The sequence below is a fragment of the Mesoplodon mirus genome, assembly GCF_964341445.2.
Source record: "Mesoplodon mirus genome assembly, chromosome: 9".
NCBI classification, from domain to species: domain Eukaryota; kingdom Metazoa; phylum Chordata; class Mammalia; order Artiodactyla; family Ziphiidae; genus Mesoplodon; species Mesoplodon mirus.
In genome coordinates this window covers 31,275,427-31,294,891 of record NC_138985.1, presented here as the reverse complement: position 1 = coordinate 31,294,891, position 19,465 = coordinate 31,275,427, and the positions used below count along the sequence as shown (strand labels likewise).

The 19,465-nt window shown below is 49.3% G+C and overlaps 1 protein-coding gene across 5 annotated transcripts in view; it reads left to right on the top strand.

Moving 5' to 3' along the window:
- TNS3 (tensin 3) overlaps positions 1–19,465 on the top strand; it is a 243,498-nt gene that overhangs the window by 33,945 nt on the left and 190,088 nt on the right. For 2 of the 5 annotated variants that reach the window (XM_082632031.1, XM_082632027.1), the window contains exon 1: positions 11,351–11,443. The exons of 2 other annotated variants lie outside the window; for them this stretch is intronic. In XM_082632031.1, the coding sequence (XP_082488157.1) occupies positions 11,366–11,443 (78 nt within the window). In that variant the 5' untranslated portion in view covers positions 11,351–11,365. Of the gene's footprint in view, positions 1–11,350; positions 11,444–16,808; positions 16,840–19,465 lie in introns of those variants that run through there. One more of the 5 variants, XM_082632030.1, reaches the window with a different exon arrangement.

Genomic DNA, 19,465 nt, shown 5'->3' with positions numbered 1-19,465 from the left:
TGCAGGCAGTGACCTTGGCTTGTGTCCCTGACCTTGGCCTTCCCAAGCTCGCGCACAGTGGGTGCACAGTGGACCTGGCCAGCTGACTGAACAGAAGATGGCCCCTGAGACCCCATGCTCGTAAGAGAGGAGACCGGAGAGCTAGCGAGCAGAGCCCTGCACCCATGCTTACAGGGGCTCATCCGCACCCATCCCAGCCAAGACTGCAGCAAAAGCGTGCCAGACATCTAAGATCTGAAGCTGCAGTCCCCCAGTGAGTGCTGATGACCTCTGAAGGTCCTGGCCCTACACAGACCCCTCATCGTCTCCGCCAAACTGGATCTTTCCTCCTCAATTCCCAGCCCAGCTTCGGTGGTTGTGACCCCCTCGGAATCAGCCGCCATTTTTCCTGCTGCAGCACCAGGGTCCTGGTTGGAACACCCTTCCCCTCTCTGCTGGCCCGTTTCGCGGGAGGTCTGCTCCCTCCCGTCCCCACCGTCTGCACCCTCCTACCCCTTTGCTTGTCAACTTCTGACTCCTCATTTTCTCCAGAGTCAAGTCTGACCTTGAGCCTGGCACCCAGTGCCCCGACCCTCGCCTTTTCATCACCGGGACCACCTCCTTCGAGCGGGCTTTATCAACTCTGTCCCTCCCACGCAGTGAACTGTGGGGAATGAATGGAAGGTGGGTGCGTGGGTGCGTGGGTGCTGTGAATCATTGTCAGTCAGCTACTCAGAAATCAAAGGGCAGCAGATATGAGGCTACAGGTTCCAAGGCCCAGCCCAGGTGTGACCACAGGGTGTGGCCTCCAGTGACCCCATTGCCTTAAAACCTGGCGTCTGTCTTTATTGATTTACAGTCATTCGTTCTGCCAGGAATGTGTGTCCCACACAGCCTGGCTCCCAGGAGGACATGTATAGTTTACTGTGAGTGGGTGCAGGGCCTAGGGATGCCCAGAGAAAGCTGGCCATGGGACAGGGCCCAGGCAGTGTTGCTTCTCTGTCTGACCTGGACAGACAGTGTCTGCTGCTATTTTAGACACCAGATGAGAAGCCCCAGTGGTCAGGTGGGACTGGAACTGGAATAACTTAAAAAAAAAAAAAAAAAAAAGAGAATTAAGAGGATTGTCAGTACTGTGCTACAGATATATTTTTTAACTTATAAACTTTAACTTCTTAAAATTATAAGTTATAAAAGTTGTATTAACCTTAAGCTTTAAAGATTATAAATTCAACCTGACTGACATTTCAGAAAATTTGGGAACTGACATAGAAATCACCAGCTAACCCACCACCTGGCCCATCGTGGGCTGTTGGAGAGTGGCTGATACTGGGCTGTTGTTCTTGGGACTGGGAGCCAGCAGGAGACCAAGACACTGGTCAGGCGAGCGGCTGAGGGCCCTGCCCCTCATGTGGGTGCTGATTTCTGCTCTCTGCGCTTGGATGGAGATTTTGCTGTTTCTTGTTTCTGAGTTGCAGCGAGCAACGTTATTTACTGGAAACATGCTTTTCACATGCCGGAGCATCTTGGGGCATGATTTGGGTGAAGTAGAGATTACTTCAAGTCAAGAGCATCACACTAGGCTGGGGAACTTGCTTTGCCAGAATTCCAAGCAGAGGATTTAGTTATTAGCTCTCTTTGAGAGCACGTTGATTGGGCTGGGGGGTGTTCCCAGCTTCGTCATGGCCTTACCGAGTCTGAGGGGGACCCAGCTACCAGGGAGTCACCCTAAAGTCCTGGCTTCCCCAGAGCAAGATGGGACCCAACCCTGCCTGCCTCACACCCGCCCGGGAATACAAACACCGGTTCACAGTGACAATAATAAACAGAAACAAGGTCTGCTTTTTTTAAACTTCAGGAATAGTCCAAACTTGTTCATATTGATGGAAACAGCCCAACTTTCTCAGAAACTGTGATGTTATCTTCCCATTGTCTATGTGGGGCCTCTCAACTTAGTCCCCCAAACTCTTCTGGCTGTGTAGGGACCCCTCTTAGCAGGGGAAGAAGGAATATTTAGTGGCCATCGTACCAAAGCCCCTCTGGGCATCATCTGGAGTGAAACTCACAAGAACTGTTTGAGGTCGGTAGTGAGTTTCTCATTCTCGTTAGCAGATGAAGAAATGGAGGCCCAGGGTGATGACTAAGAAACTCGCAGACACACAGCAAGGAGTAGATCGGGTCCAGGGTGCCCCGAGGTGCTCTCTGCGGCCGTTTCTCCAGCCCGCCTCGGTCCAGCCCATCTCGGAGGAGGCAGCACAGCGCTCTTATGGGCAGAGTCTGTCCCCAGAGTTTCAGATGTGGTCTAGCCAGGTTTGGTCAAAGCCAGGGAATACTGGGGCATTTTTGGTCCACAGGAGAACTATGGAGGGAGGAAAAGGCTGGGGTTAATCCAGAGATAAGGCTTGGTGACTCAGAGGGCGCTCTGTCAGTGTCTCCTTTCCATCCATACCCTCCTCGTAGGAGCCAGCTCCTTGGCACACCGGGGGAGGATGTGCTGGGGCCAAGTGAACAGGAGGGCTGCCCGGCTGCTGTGTTCTAGCAGAAGGACAGGCCAGGTGTGGCCCCTCCATCCTCACACCCCGCCTGGGGAAATGGCTTGGCTTTGGGACCCCCCGTGGGAGGCTGGCTCTGCTGTGGAGCACTGCTCACTAGGCTAAACTTCCCAAAGCCTCTGCTGGTTGCCAAGAGATGGGGATGACACCCCCGCAGAACCGGCGTTTCTGGAGGGGGTGGGAGGTGGAGATTGTCTGTTGCACTGCTGGCATTTTGCGGCCCATCACCAGACCTGACCATGATCTAGATTTTCCTCTGTTAGGGAAAACTCACTCTGAAGCATTTCAATTTGATTGTACTGGCACATCCCAGAGATATCACGGGTTTGGTTCCAGACCATGGCCATAAAGTGAATATCACAATAAAGTGAGTCACACCAAGTTTTTGGTTTCCTAGTGAGTATAAAAGTTACGTTTACACCATACTCTTGTCTATTAAATGTGCAGTAGCATTATGTCTAAAAAACAATGTACATACCTTAACTAAAAATAACTTTATTGCTAAAAAACGCTAACCATCACCTACAACGCAGGGTTGCCACGAACCTTCAATTTGTAAAACATGCAGTAGCTTCAAAGTACAATCAAAACAAGGTCTGCCTATACTGGGGAGGAATTTAAAAGGCCAGATGAGCCATGTCTGTTCTCTTCGGACTTGCACGTTCTCTCTCCACTTCTGGTGTTCTGTGCTGAAAGCAGCAGAATACGTCTTATAATTGTGGGTCTCAAGGTTTTGCTTAGGAATTAATTCTGGGGCGTCTCTTTGCACTGGGGGTCAAGTGATGGTGCAGAGCTGCTTGGTGGCAAGTGAGGAGTAATCTCTGGTTGTCCTCAGCGCTCATCTCCCCTCAGTACTAAACGAAGGCCACCTACCAGTTTTCCACTGGCCCATTTCCTGAAGTTAGCTAGGATAGGACGGGGCCCCCGCTAGGTCCCGGGACACTGCCAGGAACCGCAGAGGTCTGAGAATGGACACGAGGACTGGGAGCTGGGGGCTCGGGGTCTTCAGCTCTGCGACCCCGGGCAGGTCTCCGAGTGTGAGATTCTAGTGTAACAGACCAGAATCGCTCGCGGAGGGCAGAGGGCCCTCCAGGCTTATAGGTCCCTCCCGGTGGGGTCATCTCGGTGTGCAGAGAGAAAACTCGACTCAATGCACTAGTCTGATATTTATTATTCCAATCCCCTGCCCCTTCCTACAGATATTTTCCCCCAGAGCAGGGGGAGCCTGTCAGTGTTGAGGTGGGAGGCTGGGAGGATGTACTCTGTGCCTGTGAGGGCAGAGGCAGGAACACGGTGCGTGGGGTTCGCTTTCTTCTCTTGGGTTTGAGTATGAGGCCTTGGTGTCCGCTCGGGCAGGAGCGCACACAGCCAGGGCCCCCGTGGTTTGCTGGTGTCTCCACGGACCCTGCCCTTATCCTGACTGCCACACCCTTGTCTCCCTCCACAGGGCAGATGAGGCAGCTAGGATGCCTCTGCCGCCCCGCCAGGAAGCAGCCCTGTCTCCCTAGCCCCTTCCTTGTCTCTAGGGATGACAAGGAGACACAGAAGGAATGGCCAGGACAGGGGGACATAACCACTGGGGGGTGGGGGGAGGCACCAGCCTTTTCTTTTTTCTTTTTTTTTTTTTTTTAGAAAACAATTCCATTTATGATAGCATAAAAAAGAAAATACATAGGGATAAATTTAACAAAATAAGTTCAAGACATATGCACTGACAATTACAAAACATTGTTGAAAGACATTAAAGAAGGCCTAAATTAATGGAAAGATATCCGATGCTTATGGATTGGAAGACATCATTTTTAAGAGGGCAGTGATCCCTAAATTGATGTACTGGTTCAATGAAATCCCAGCTGCCTTTTATTATTTATTTATTTATTTATTTATTTATTTATTTATTTATTTGAAGAAACGTTATTTTTATTTTTTTTCTGCTTTATAACAAATTTAATCAGTTATACATATCCCATATCCCCTCCCTTTTGCGTCTCCCTCCCACCCTCCCTATCCCACCCCTCCAGGTGGTCACAAAGCACCGAGCCAATCTCCCTGTGCTATGCGGCTGCTTCCCACTAGCTATCTACCTTACGTTTGGTACTGTATACATGTCCATGCCGCTCTTTCACTTTGTCACAGCTTACCCTTCCCCCTCCCCATATCCTCAAGTCCGTTCTCAAGTAGGTCTGTGTCTTTATTCCTGTCTTACCCCTATGTTCTTCATGACATTTTTTTTTCCTTAAATTCCATATATATGTGTCAGCCTTTTCATCTATCCCTTTCTTTTGCTCTTCTCTGCCTGTTCTTGATCAGGGAAGTGGGGGAAAGCATATACTGGAGGCTGATTTTTGTAGAGGAAGCACGTTTTCTGTGCTTTTTTGTTTTTTTTTTTTTGCGGTACACGGGCCTCTCACTGTTGTGGCCTCTCCCGTTGCGGAGCACAGGCTCGGGACGTGCAGGCTCTGCAGCCATGGCACACGGGCCCAGCCACTCCGCAGCATGTGGGATCCTCCAGGACCGGGGCACGAACCCGTGTCCCCAGCATCGGCAGGCGGACTCTCAACCACTGCGCCACCAGGGAAACCCCTTCTGTGCTTTTTGAAGGCGAGGGAAGGAAACGCGTGAAAGGGGAGAGTGGAGGCGAAATGCGAACCAGTTCTCACTTTCTTAGCATCGGCCCAAAGCGGTACGCTGAGGAGGTCCCCTTGTCCTGAAAGGGAGCCACAAGACGTGCCCGTGAAGAGCCGCACTTGACGCGCCCAAGGATCTGGGTCCCTGGATGGTGCGCCCACCCCATGGGGCCGCCATTGTCGCTGCCACAGGACTCCCCTTGAGGGGAGGGGGTTGTGAGCTCAGGATGGGAGTCGCCTTGAACTCTGTGGCCAGCTAAGACATTTTGGTGAAATTGGCTGGACTAGATGACCTCCCTTGAGGTCAGGGGACTCATGGTACAGGTTCACTGAGGTTGATTTACTATGACTTTGGTGAGAAACAGAGGGGTGTGGGGGACAGAGCCTGGAGTGGGAACATAGCCCTACAGTCCTGTGTCCTCTAGGAGGAGGTCATTCCTGCTGCTGGACCGTTCTCGCCGATCAAGCGCCAAACATGCGGCACCTTTAATCTGACTCTTGCCCCAGGGATGTCCCCGGGTTAGGTGATGTGCCTCTGCTCGCTGGCTCTGCAGTTCTCTGCCCCCTCACCCCACATCCCTGGATCCCCTGGGGACTTGGCTTCCCCTGTGTCCTGTGCCCCGTCCTGCCCTCCCTCATCGTCTGAGGAGCAGGCCCTCCTGCCATCGGTGAGATGGACTCATGGGGCTCATGGGTGTCGTCAGGAAGTCCTGAAATGCGACCAGTGCCCTTCGAGGCCCACTGTGTCCTGTTGCCCTCCCGGGTGTGGGATGGAGCAGAAGCCGGCTGAGCGGGGAAGGGAGGAGGAGGACGGTCTTGAGACTGAGGATTTGCCCAAGGGCTGTGCTTGAGTAGGGCCCACGTGCGAGGCCGGCCTGTAGAGTTGGTCCCTGGGCCTCCAGTGGCCAGCATGACTGGTATCCCTGCCTTCCGATCAGGAGAGAAGGCCAAGCATGGAGGTTTCTGCAGATGAGAGCTGGCGACAGCTTACTGGTATCAGAAGCTCCTTAAACTCAAGCAAGAGGGCTTCCCTGGTGGCGCAGGGGTTAAGAATCCGCCTGCCAATGCAGGGGACACGGGTCCCATCCCAGGTGTGGGAAGATCCCACATGCCGCAGAGCAACTAAGCCCGTGCGCCACAACTACTGAACCTGCGCTCTAGAGCCCGTGAGCCACAACTACTGAGCCCACACGTCACACCTAGAAGCCTGCGCGCCTAGAGCCCGTGCTCCGCAACAAGAGAAGCCACGACAATTAGACTGCGCACCGCAACGAAGAGTAGCCCCCGCTCGCTGCAGCTAGAGAAAGCCCACGCGCAGCAACGAAGACCCAACACAGCCAGAAATAAAAACAAATACTTAAATAAATTTATTAAAAGAAAAAAGAATTGCGTTTTAAAAAAACTCAAGCAAGAGTCTTTTTTGTTACCAGAGGCAAAGTGCTTTTGAAAGTGCTTTAGGTGGCTCTTGGAAACCCCTTGGCACCTGGAGTCACAGAGCCATGGATGGGTGTGACTGGCCTGTGGTGGATCTTCTGTGTGATGGGGATGGAGGGGTGAAGACAGGAGTCATTTGCCTGGAGTGTTTGCTGACCCCCACTGCAGACTCTGGGGCTGGGAATGAGGGTGCATCTAGCCGGCAGACGGACCCTCCACGCTCAGCTCCCAGGGACCCCAGATTTTGGCCCCTGTGTCCCTCGCTCGGATCTGGCGATACCTGGTCAAGATCAGGGTCAGGCTGTGCCTCTGTGAGGGAGCACCGGCAGTAGAGCCGTGCTCTCATGGGGGGTGTGTCCCATCGAAGGCCACGGTCACTCAGGCTGGCATGGCCAGCTGGCTCTGTCGCAGACTTGCTGTTTTCCCTTTTATAACAAATAAGGGACAATACTTTGAGGCTCTCCAAAGAGTGAGAGGGGCAGAATGGTGGATCATGGCTCTCCTCTGTGAGTTCCCATAATGAGTGGAGGCTGAGAACCTCTACGATCTCTGTACCCCGCCCCCTCCACCTGTCTCCTGCCGCCCTCTCCTGCCCTCATCCCTCCAGGCCAGGAGGTGCCTTGAGACCATGCAGGCATCTACGTCTCATCAGACCCACAGTGTGTTCATTTAGCTATTTATTTCTATCAGTAGGACTCATGGACTCATGAATTCCTATTTAATTGAATGGGTTATAATCAATACTATCACTATTTATTTCGATGTTCAAGTTGTCCCAAGTTTGGCCAGGGGCAATGTCTGCAATGTCCCCTGGTGATGCAGCCCCGTCATTCTGGGAGCATTCCTTTACCCTCTGGCAAAAACAAACAAACAAAAAAAACCACTGCAGGTTCATTTGTAGTATCCCTGGCTCAGATCTGAAACCAGCCATGTCTCCAAGGAGCCCTGATTTCTTTTACTGGGAAACAGTACTTTAAAACCGGGACGTGGGTGCTGGGTGTAACCACTACTGTTGGGGCCTGCTTCAGGCCGCCCACCACGGACAGAGCTGGGGAGTGTATATATGCATGTGTGTATATGGGTGCATGCTTGTGCATGGGTTTGTGTGTGCATGTGTGTGCACATTTGCATCAGTTTTGATTTCTGTCCGTATCTGTGTCTTTACATTGAAACCATGAGTTACACCAGCATCCGATTCCAGTCCCCCAACACAGCAATCACTGTAATTTTCTTCCTTTCCGTGTTAGTAAACCCCTTCACCACCAGGTGGTCCCCAGGACACAGTGTGTTCATGTGGCGCCTTCCCGCTCACCGCTAGAGATTCCAGCTGCCCTCGGGGTCAGGCCCTGGCTTGCTCTGAGGGTCCCCTTCCTCTCCACTCCTCCCGGGACTGAGCTCACCAACCCCATGCCCGCCCTTAGGATGCGGCCTCTGCCCGCCTGCCTGCGGTCCACGCCCCGAACGCACACTGTGCTTCAGTTCACGCAAACACCCTGCCTTATGCACAGTGCTTGGTCCCCTGGCTCTTTTTCTGTCTCTTCCTGTCCACTTCTCCTCCAGGTCTCAGCCCACCTGTTGCCTGTTTTCCCCAAAGTCCCGTGAGTGGCTCAGTGCCCCCTCATAACGCCACATGCAGATATTTCTGCCATCAGGTAAAGAGGAGTTGTTTGTCACCGGAGTCCCCGCGATGCCAGGCACACACAGGCTGCTCGTCAGCGTTCCGGGATGGCTGGGTGAGCGTGTGAGCGAGGGGCCGTATGGCAGCAGCCTGCCCTCCACTCAGTCGGACGAGAACCCTGGGGTCCTGGATGGGCCAGCCTCGCATCCCGCGTTAGGGTCGCTCTCACCGCAGGGCTTCTGTCCCCAGTCCAGTCTGGGTTCCCAGCCCGGGTTGGTGATGCAGCCCCGAGGCCTGGTGTTGGAGCTTTGCCCGCACAGTCTGGACCCGGGCCCCCTGAAGTCCGTCCTGTGCACGAAGAACCTCCTTTGTTGCTGGGGACTTGTTGCAGCCGGCAGTCAGAGGCAGGCGGTCTGGCCAGCGAGAAGCAGGGAGGACTGCCGTCTTACCAGGGGCAGGCCAGGCTGGCAGCACAGTAGTGGGTGAGTCCGGAGAGGCTAGAGTAGCTGGCTCCATACCTGCCCTGGTTCCTGGGGTCCCCTGGGGTCCCTAGGCTGAGCTGGCCTCAAACCCTCACACTTCAGCTTGCCTCTGAGGGGTACAGGGCAGGAGAAGCCTGGGGGTGGACGGGGCCGGGTGGTGCAGGAGGTTGAAGGGTTAGGGGGCTAGAGAGGCGGCCAGCTGGCAAAGCGGGGAGTCCCGGCAGGGGTCCCAGTTTTGTATTTGGGGAAGTTCGCTTGGGCTGTGGTGGTCTGGGCTGTAGCCAAACGACTGTCTGTGATCCCTGGTTCTCACTTTGTTGTCATCATCTGTGAGGTATGATCGCATGCATGTGATTTATTATTAGTAATAAAGTGTGGGAATCTTCTGAACGATGTATCTTTTGATCAAGTGAGAGGAGATTCAGGTGTCCCCTGTGAAAACACCCGTTTGTCTTCCAATCTGGCAGCCATGGGCCTAGGAGCATTGGTGCTCAGGACCATCATTTCCAGGGGCCCCATAGAGTGTGGAGCCCAGTCCTTGAGTTCAAGGAGCTTTATCATTTTGGGAGTTACCTGTTCTTTGCTGGGATTCAGGTTCCTTCTGCTGGTTCCATGGGTGAGACAGGTGATAGATCCAGCTGACCTCTGGAAGAAGTGTTTGCATCGTGCGCCCCCAGACAGCAGAATAATGGGCTTCTAGCTCAGCTTGCAGACACAGCTCTGGGCTCCATCTTGTGTTAGACGTTGGGGACTCAAATGAATCTGATACAGATGTGTGTTCTTAGGGATCCTGCAGTCACATGGGTGTGAGGGATATGTATGAAGAAATAGCACTTCTGAGAGATGTTTGCAAAAACTAAAGTTTAACTACTCTGTAGAAAAAGTGAATAATAATGAATGAATCTAGAAAATGAATTAATGAAGAAACAAACGAATGACTATAGAGACAGATGAATAATAATCTTATTTGAAGGATGGAGGGAAATGAGAATGAATGGGTGGCTGCCAGGCAAGGAATCAGAAGACAGAATGGTGTGTTCCTGTTTGTGTGTGTGTGTGTGTGTGTGTGTGTGTGTGTGTGTGTGGTTGAAAGTTGAAGAGCAGCTTTGCTATTCCACCCCAGAAATGGAAAGATTGGGTATTCAGTGCCAGAACCTGAGAGGTTAATGCTGGCCTTTGAATTGATGGCTGGAATTCGCACATGTGTTAACCATAAAGGCCCAGGTCTAGCCCACCCAGACTGCTCTCCGAAGCTAAGACATTTGGAGTTGCAAGCGGAGTTGAAGATCTGAAGTGTTACACCAACACAGGTCATTAGTATTGCACCCTGGGCTGGGCATGGAGGCAGGCCAAGTCACTAGGGCACACAGTTCTGCTCTGGGCACACGGTGAGCCAGCAGGTCTGAGGCCATACAGCTCCCTAGGCCATGTGCTACTATGCGTGGGCCTCCTCTACAGGACCCCACGGAAGGAGGACGTGGCCTCAGCCGAACATGTCCACTCTCAAGGGAGCCTTTCCCAGGAGTGGGTTGCCAGAGCTTTCCATGGTGGAAAGCTTAGATCCACTGCTCCACGACCCCAGCCCAAGACAATTCAGTCCTGTGGGGTCTGACAGGCATTGAAACAGGGCCATTCTGTCTGTGGATCATGCCGACCCACCCCTCTGGGCTGTCCTTCAGGCTAAGTGACCCTTCCACTTTCCAGGTGTCTGACTTCCTCTTCATGTGACACCTGGTCCTCACCATCCCAGTCACCTCCATCTCCTTAAAATACATTAAGAACAGGTTTTTAATTTCCTTCTAAAATCACAGACCCAGAGAGGAAAATGGGTTGTGAATCTGCTGGGAGCTGGATGGCACTCTGGATGGTAAGGAGACGGAGGGGTGTGGTGGATCCCAGACCCCAAGTGTGGAAGGCGCCATAATCATGCGCTTTGAGCTTGCTGGAACCTCTACCTGGTTCTCATCCCTCTTTGGCAAGGCTGCTGCTGCTTGTTTTTCTTAGTCGAAGAAGCAGATTGGAAAGAAGGCCTTTCTGCAGTAGAGTTTTCCTGCTTTGCACTCCAAAGCCACTGTTTGCTAGCAGTGTAGATTACCAGTGATACTGACCATTACAGATGCAGGTTTCCTGGACAGTATACAAGATTTAAAATCCCCGAAGGCAAAGAGCCTGCGGGTTTTGATTTTAAGCCCCTGGGTCTGCATTCTTGGAGAGGTCTGAAATCCTAGTCAAGCTGTACTCCAGCCAGAGGCGGGGGTAATCCAGTGGGAGGGCGGAGGGTGACGGAGGGCAATGGAAGGTTTGCCCCCCAGCCCTGCCCTAGGAGGCGTTTCTTCTCCACTTTTCCCGGGTTTGGCTGAGAAGCCTTTTGCCTTCTCTCTGGAGCTGCGTCTGGGGTGGGGGAGGGAGGGCTAATTCGTGTCAGATGGAGGGGCGCCGGGGGACCGTGCGCTCACTCTTCTGGCTTTTGTTCCCGGCATCTGACTTCTGACGGCAGAGTGGACTTGGAGGTGGCGGCCGCTTCTTTCCGGGGCTCCCGGGGTCGAACTTTTCCTGACGCCCAGACGCAGGGGCTCAGGAGGCATACCTGCCTGGCACCGCCGCCGGAGAGGGGTCCGCGCCTGCCTCGGCCTTCCTCGCCCGGCCCGGCTCTCCGCGGGGGCCAGGGCGGCCATGCGGCTGCGCGCCCTGACACCCGGGCCGCCTGGAGGGTGCGCGCGCGGGGCGCGGCTGCGCCGGCACCGGCGCCAGGTGAGTGGGAGCCCCGAGACCGGGGAGGGGCGCTGGAGCAAGGGTCGGGGTGCTGGGAGCGGGGACGCGGGCGCGCCGGGCGCGGGGACGGGGTGGGGGCACTTTTGGGTTGGTGTGCGCGTGTGCTTGTGTGTGCCCGCGTACCCCAGTCTGAGTGCCGATGTGCAAGTGTGTACGGGTGCCCGTGCACTCTTGTTTGCGCGTGCACGTTCGTTCACGCCTGTGCCCTTGTCTCTGCGCGTGCTCATGTGTCCGCGTGTGTCCTTGTTTGTGCGCGCGTGTGCACTTCCGCGCGCGTGTCCCGCGTGTGCCCATGTATGCGCGTGTTACTTGCGCAGGAAAGGAAGAGAGAGGGAGAGCAGGGCTTTGCCTGGTGGGAGGCCGGCGGCGCCCTGGTGAGCCCACATGGAGTCGGGGACAGTTCCGGCTTAATTTTCTAATGCAACTCCCTCTTGAACACACTTCCTTGGGCTCCTTTCCTGGGATGGAAGTAGGACACTGGCAATTTCGCGGACTCGCTTCGTAGCCTGTGTTTCTTGCAAAGGAAGAGGGTGCTTAGCTCTATGGGTATGTGAGGGTGCGCTAGCATTGTTACAGAAGTGTAAGTTAACCAGAGCCATGTAACGATACCTGGTCCTGGGACGGTCCTCCATGGCGTTTGAATCAAACAGAGCAGATGCCGGGAGGCGGCTCCTTGCTAGGTTCAGCAGTCCTTTCTCTGAGTGTAATAATTAGGCATTTATTGCATTCGTCTTCCCGGAAATGTATGTAAGGTTCTGAGGAGTGAGAGTTTGTCAAAATGTCAGCTACTTCACATCACTTTGAGTTGTGCTGCATTCTATTTTTAGTTTAACAAACACTATTGCTGGGAAGCTTAGGGGATGGTGTGTGGTATGCAGAGGGTGTCCCTGTACCCTGGGTCCTGTGGCTGCTGGTGGGTGCAAACATCTCTGGGCAGGAACACTCCAGAGGTTTGGGGTCCACTCTGCCTATGCAGGAAGTTTTCGTGGCGTTTAACTTCAGAGTCAAGTTGCTTGGTGTTTTTGCTCAGTATCTGCCCCCCTAGAATGCTACTGTAAGCTTCCAGGTATGAAAACCCACACCTAAATCCTCTTTCCTGAAAGGAAAATATAGCTTGGATTGTGCTGATTTAGCCTTTGTGCGGGTAACTGTTGCTTCCGGAACATTAGCCCAGAGAACCTAGCAGAGAGGTCTGTGAGGTTTTGCATTTTCGCAGAGCAGCGCAGAAGGTTACCCTTCTGCGCTGCTGTGGAGCACTTCAACTGGCTCAACTTTGCAGAGATTTTTCTTTCTAAAAAGAGACCTCACAATCAAGACCAGCACTAATTACCCTGAACCCCTCAGGGAGTCCTTGTGGAACCCGCAGCCTTGCTCTCTACCCTTCCAACTGCCTGCTCCTAACAATTAAATGCAATTTAGATTCCTGAACTGAGCCTGCTAAATGCTTCAGCATTTTGGCCTCCCCACACCCCCCTCCCCGTCTCCCCCCTCCCCCCTCCCCGTCTCCCCCACTCCCCCCTGCACTCATCAGCCCCGCCTCTTTGGGAGAAATGAAAGCACAGTATCAGGTGAAAACAAAGGCAGTCTAATCCTGTCTAGGCTCACTTCACAATGGAGATGTTATGTACAGATGAAGCGTGAGCAGATGTTATTACACTATCTGAAATGAATTCCTCCGCCATCCAGCCATTGAAATGGCTTCAGCCTCCCTACAGCACCTCTGCTGTTTCCTTCCTCCAGGCTTCTAGCTGTCGCCCAGCCCGCAAGAATATCACAGGAACACAGTGCCTCTTTCTCCCTGGTTATAATAAAGGTATTTGCAAGGAATAAAAGGTCACAGTATACCCCGCTGGCCCACAGAATACGGACAGTTCATTCAGTCAACAAATATTAATTGAGGGTCCATGGTTCACTGTCTGCCAGGCACTGTGCAGGGGCCTTGGAAGACAAAATGGATAAGCGCCTGGTGTCCTGCCTCCAGGAAATTACACAGGAGAGAAGGCGTGGAAACAAATAACTGAAATATGAGGGAGGGGGGAAGTATGTGCCAGCTGACGGGATTACGATAGAGGGCTGTGTTTGTCAACTACTTGAATGCCTACTCCTGTCTGAGCATGAGACTCAGGGTGGAGACTGGGTCTGAGCCCATATCCCTTAGCTGTTGGCTGTGTGGTCTTGATCTTGCATCCTAGTGCCCCGTTTGTTGAACAGTGGTTACAGCACAGAAGGGCCCTGCCAGTGTCATGAACTTCATGATAGCAGCACCTTCGTCCCTCTTTTATAGGCATGGAGTACAAGAGCCCTGCTATCAAAAAGTATACAGTCTGTTGAGAAAACCAGAAACAAACATGTGAACAAGCACGTAATAATCGTGCCTTACCATGTATGAGGAATAGCTTCTTATAGTATGGTCCATTATGTCGTGGAGGCTCTCAGTCCCAGCTGCAGATCAGAATCACTGTAGTCTGGTCCCACCTCCAGATAATCTGTTTTAATTGGTCTGGGGTGGAGCTTAGGCACAGCTGTTTTAAAAACTGCCCAACAGAAGACCTAAATAGACATTTCTCCAAAGAAGATATGCAGACGGCCAACAAACACATGAAAGAATGCTCAACATCATTAATCATTAGAGAAATGCAAATCAAAACTACAATGAGATATCATCTCACACCAGTCAGAATGGCCATCATCAAAAAATCTAGAAACAATAAATGCTGGAGAGGGTGTGGAGAAAAGGGAACACTCTTGCACTGCTGGTGGGAATGTGAATTGGTACAGCCGCTATGGAGAACAGTATGGAGGTTCCTTAAAAATCTAAAAATAGAACTACCATATGACCCAGCAATCCCACTACTGGGCATATACCCTGAGAAAACCATAATTCAAAAAGACTGATGTACCAAAATGTTCATTGCAGCTCTATTTACAATAGCCTGGAGATGGAAACAACCTAAGTGTCCCTCATCAGATGAATGGATAAAGAAGATGTGGCACATATATACAATGGAATATTACTCAGCCATAAAAAAATGAAATTGAGCTATTTGTAATGAGGTGGATAGACCTAGAGTCTGTCATACAGAGTGAAGTAACTCAGAAAGAGAAAGACAAATACCGTATGCTAACACATATATATGGAATTTAAGAAAAAAAATGTCATGAAGAACCTAGGGGTAAGACAGGAATAAAGACACAGACCTACTAGAGAATGGACTTGAGGATATGGGGAGGGGGAAGGGTAAGCTGTGACAAAGCGCGAGAGAGGCATGGACATATATACACTACCAAACATAAAATAGATAGCTAGTGGGAAGCAGCCTCATAGCACAGGAAGATCAGCTCGGTGCTTTGTGACCCCCTGGAGGGGTGGGATAGGGAGGGTGGGAGGGAGGGAGACGCAAGAGGGAAGAGATATGGGAACAGATATATATGTATAACTGATTCACTTTGTTATAAAGCAGAAACTAACACACCATTGTAAAGCAATTATACTCCAATAAAGTTGTAAGAAAAAAAAAAAACTCTGCCCAAGTGATTCCCATAGACTGCCAGTGTTCATAACTGGTACCTGCCATAGCATTTGATTATTTACAGTAGCTTGGTTAATAGGTAGGAGGGGGCAGGTATCCTTTCCCTTGAAGAGAGGTATGACTTGCCCCGGGTCATAGAGCTTGTGCTGCAGGTGGCAGAACCAGTGAGAAGACTTCTGCTTGGTGCAGGACACTTTGCCTCATTTGACAGGCTTGACAAGATCAACACCAGGGGATATGTGAATGAGTGATGAGACTGATGTCGGATTGCTGAGGAACTTGAAGTGGTCAGGAAGGACGCGTGTGGGGAGGGTGGGACTAGAAATGGTCACAATAGAAAACTATAAGTTACCAGCATTCTAGACAACTTGAATAGCAGGGGAAAGTTTGGGGATGGGCAGAGCATGCTTTAAAGTTGGAATGGCATGTCAGAAAGAGTTCTCTGCCAATTCCAGTCCATTAGTAGTTGCACATGGGGTTCTCCTTGTCAGCCATTGGTCAAGGAATACGGGGTTGTGGTCTGTGTGCTGCGTATTTGCTTTTCCTTTTATCAGTATCAGAGGAGCATTTGCTTTGTTGAAAATTAGGATTCAAGGTGTTCATTCAGTACCTCATATTTATTAGTTATGTAGAATCCCAAGAACATACTTTCTTTGAAACTCTTTAGTTTAATGTTTTTATACTGAAGACACATTTTCAAAATATAATAGAAAACATCACATTGTACACTTAAATATGTGCAGTCTTCAAAGTTGTTTGGGAGTTTTTTTTTTTTTTTTTTTTTTAGAAGATGTTGTTGGTAGGAGTTTATTAATTAATTAATTTATTTTTGCTGTGTTGGGTCTTCGTTTCTGTGCGAGGGCTTTCTCTAGTTGTGGCAAGTGGGGGCCACTCTTCATCGTGGCGTGCAGGCCTCTCACTATTGTGGCCTCTCTTGTTGCAGGAGCACAGGCTCCAGACGCGCAGGCTCAGTAGTTGTGGCGCGCAGGCTCAGTAGTTGTGGCTCACGGGCCTAGTTGCTCTGCGGCATGTGGGATCCTCGCAGACCAGGGCTCGAACCCGTGTCCCCTGCATTAGCAGGCAGATTCTCAACCACTGTGCCACCAGGGAAGCCCTGTTTTGGGAGTTTTACGTGCTTTGCATTTAAATATGAATTTTAGGATCAGTTTGCCAATTATAAAAAAAAGAACCTTCTGGGATTTTGATTGAGATTTTGTTGAATCTATAGATTCTATGGGAAGAATTGTGTCTTAATTACATTGAGTCTTCTGACCCATGAGCATGGTATATCTCTCCATCTATTTATATCTTCTTTAATTTCTTTCCACAGTGTTTTGTAGTTTTTAGTTTATAGGTCTTTTGCAATTTTGTTAGATTTATCCCTATTTCATATTTTTGATACTAATATAAATGGTAATATTTTTTGAATTTCAATTTCTGGATGTTTATTGCTGGTATGTAGAAATACAATCAGCTTGTACATTCATTGATCTTGTATCCTTCATCTTTACTAAACTCACTTGTTACTTCTGGAGCTTTTTCATAGATTTCATCAGCTTTTTCTCCATAAACAATGATGTCATCAGTGATTAGAGACAGTTTTTACTTTCTCCTTCCCAAACTGGATACCTCTTATTTACTTTTCTTGCCTCATTGCACTGATTAGAACTTCTGGGACAAGGTTAAATAGAAATATTGATTGCAGAAAACCTTGCCTTGTTTCAGATCTTAAAGGGAATGCATTTAGTCTTTCATCATTAAGTATGATGTTTGCTGTAGGTTTCACATAGACAATTTTATGAAGTTCAGGAAGTCCCTTGCTATTCCTATTTGACTTTTTGCTGGGTAGGTACAGAATTCTAGATTTTCTCAGTACTTTTATTGCTACAGTGTGTTTTCACTTGCTTTTTTTTTTTTTTTTGAATGAGAAATCTGCTGTTATGCTAATGATTGCTTCCCTGAGTGTAATGTGTCTTCTGCCTCCACTGCCCCTGGCTGCTTTTAAGATTTTTTTAAAAATTGAAGTAGAGTTGATTTACAATGCTGTGCTAGTTTCAGGTGTACAGCAGAGTGATTCATTTATACATATATATATATTTTTTTCCAGATTATTTTCCATTATAGGTTATTACAAGATATTGAATATAGTTTCCTGTGCTATACAGTAAATCCTTGTTGCTTATCTATTTTATGTATAACAGTTTGTATCTGTTAATCCCTACTCCTAATTTATCCCTTTCCCCCATTCCCTTTTGGTAACCATAAGTTTGTTTTCTATGTCTGTGAGTCTGTTTCTGTTTTGTATATAGATTCACTTAAGATTGTCTCTTTATGACTGGGCTTGAGCAATTTGGTTATTGTGTGCCTTTGATGTAGTTTCTGTCACATTTCTTGTGCTCGAGATTTTTTGAGTTTCTTGGATCTATGTGTTTATAGTTTTCTTCATGTTTTGGAAAAGTTTCAGCCATTATTTCTTCAAATATCCCTCCACCCACCCATCTTCCTTCAGAGGCTTGAAGGCTGCTTAAAGTTGTCCCACTGTTCACTTATTGCCCTTTTGTTTGTCTGTTTTTTTATTTACTTAGGTTGTCTTTTCTTTCCATACTTTATTTTGGTAAGTTTGTATGGTGTTGTCTTCAGATTCACTAATCTGTTCTACTGCAGTGTCTAATCTGCCAATAATCCCATCCAATGTATTTCTCATTTTAGATATTTACATTTTTTCTATAAATGTTTGATTTGGATCTTTCCCTACCTACCTTTTTGAACAAATGGAATATAGTTATAATACCTCTCTTAATATCTTGTCTGCTTATTCTTGTCAGTTCAGGGTCACTTTCAGTTGATTGATTATTCTCATTATGGGTTATGTTTTCCTGTTGCTTTGCATGCCTGATAATTTTTGATTGGATACCAGACATGGTGAATTTTACCTTATTGGGTGCTGGATATTTTTTTATTCCTACAGATATTCTTGAGCTTTGTTCTGGAATGCAGTTAAATTACTTGGAGAGAACAGGAGCAGTGCCCAGTCTACAGTTAATCTTTCCCCACTTTTGAGGCAAGATCCTTCTGTTTTCTGTGCAATATCTGCTGAATCTTGAGGTTTTCCAGTCTGGCTGTGGGAAGAAGGACTATTCCCAGCTCTGTGTGAGCACTGTTTCCTCAAATCCTCTCTGGTGATTCTTTCCCCAGCCTTGGGGGTGGCTTCCTCAAACACGTGTGTGTAAACACACATGTGTGTGCACACGCACACGGACACACGCTCATCAGTACTGTGCTGAATGCTTCAGAGGGCCCTTCCGCAGATCTTAAGAGTTCTTTGCAGCTCTCTCTTCTCTGGTGCTCTGGCTAGTGAACTCTTGCTGGCTTATTCAGCCTGAACTCTTAACTCCTTACTTCAATCCATGTAGTACACTGGTTCCCTCTTCCCTCTCTGCATCCTGGAAGCTTTCTCCATGTAGGAATTTGGGGCATTCGTAGAGCTCACCTCACTTTTTTCCTGCCTCTGAAGAACTAGATAGGTTAACTTACCTGTTCATGAACACCCTATAAAGAGAATCATTCACTGTGTGCTCGTGTCTGTCTTCTTTCATTTAGCGTAATAATGCTTTTGATGTTCATCCATGATGTTACATGTATTAGTAGCTTGCTCTTGTGTATACCCAAATGATATTCCATTTTATGAATATACCATGGTTTGTTTATCGAGGCTCCTTGTGATGGGCATTTGGGTTACTTCCTGTTTGGGGCAGTTTTAAATAAGGTGGCTCTGATCGTTATTGCACGTGTCTTTGTGGACATATGTATTTTGGTGTCTGTAAGAGTGGAATTGCTGAGTCATAAGATTGGCGTAGATTTAAAAATATGTATAAGAAATTGTCAAGCCGTTTTCCAAAGTAGTTGTAACATATGTCTCCCATTCTCGGCAATGTTTCATCTTCTCAATGAATTTTAGCTCTTCTGGTGTGAGTCACGGCCTCTGTGAGTCCATGTGGATACAGGTTATGTTAGAATACACTGTCTCATATCAGCAAATGGGAATATGATTGGTGTTTGGTTTCGAAGGCAAATTGAATTTTCATAAGATCCTCAGCTACAGCTATGAGCCTTGACACTACAAACACGGATTTGGTGCATAAGTGTTTCACCTTGTCCCGGTGCCGGTGTGTGTAATGGGTTCAGTTCTGTACCAGGTTTAAGGAGGAACTGCTATCTTGTCACCCTGGTCTGGTGACAGCTTCTCCTCAGTACATCAGTTCAGAGAGGCTAAGTGGCCAGGAAGGCCAGTTGGTTAGTGACCTCTGCTATAATTGTGCTGTTTGCTGATCGTTTCTTCCAGAGGAAGAAGCATTAAGATTCTGGGAACGCATGTGGATTCCTTTGTCACAGAAGCAGTGGCTGTAAGCCTGCAGTTTGTAAGCTAATACGCAATCACATAAGCCCTTCACCCAGGGGATTATGAACTGGT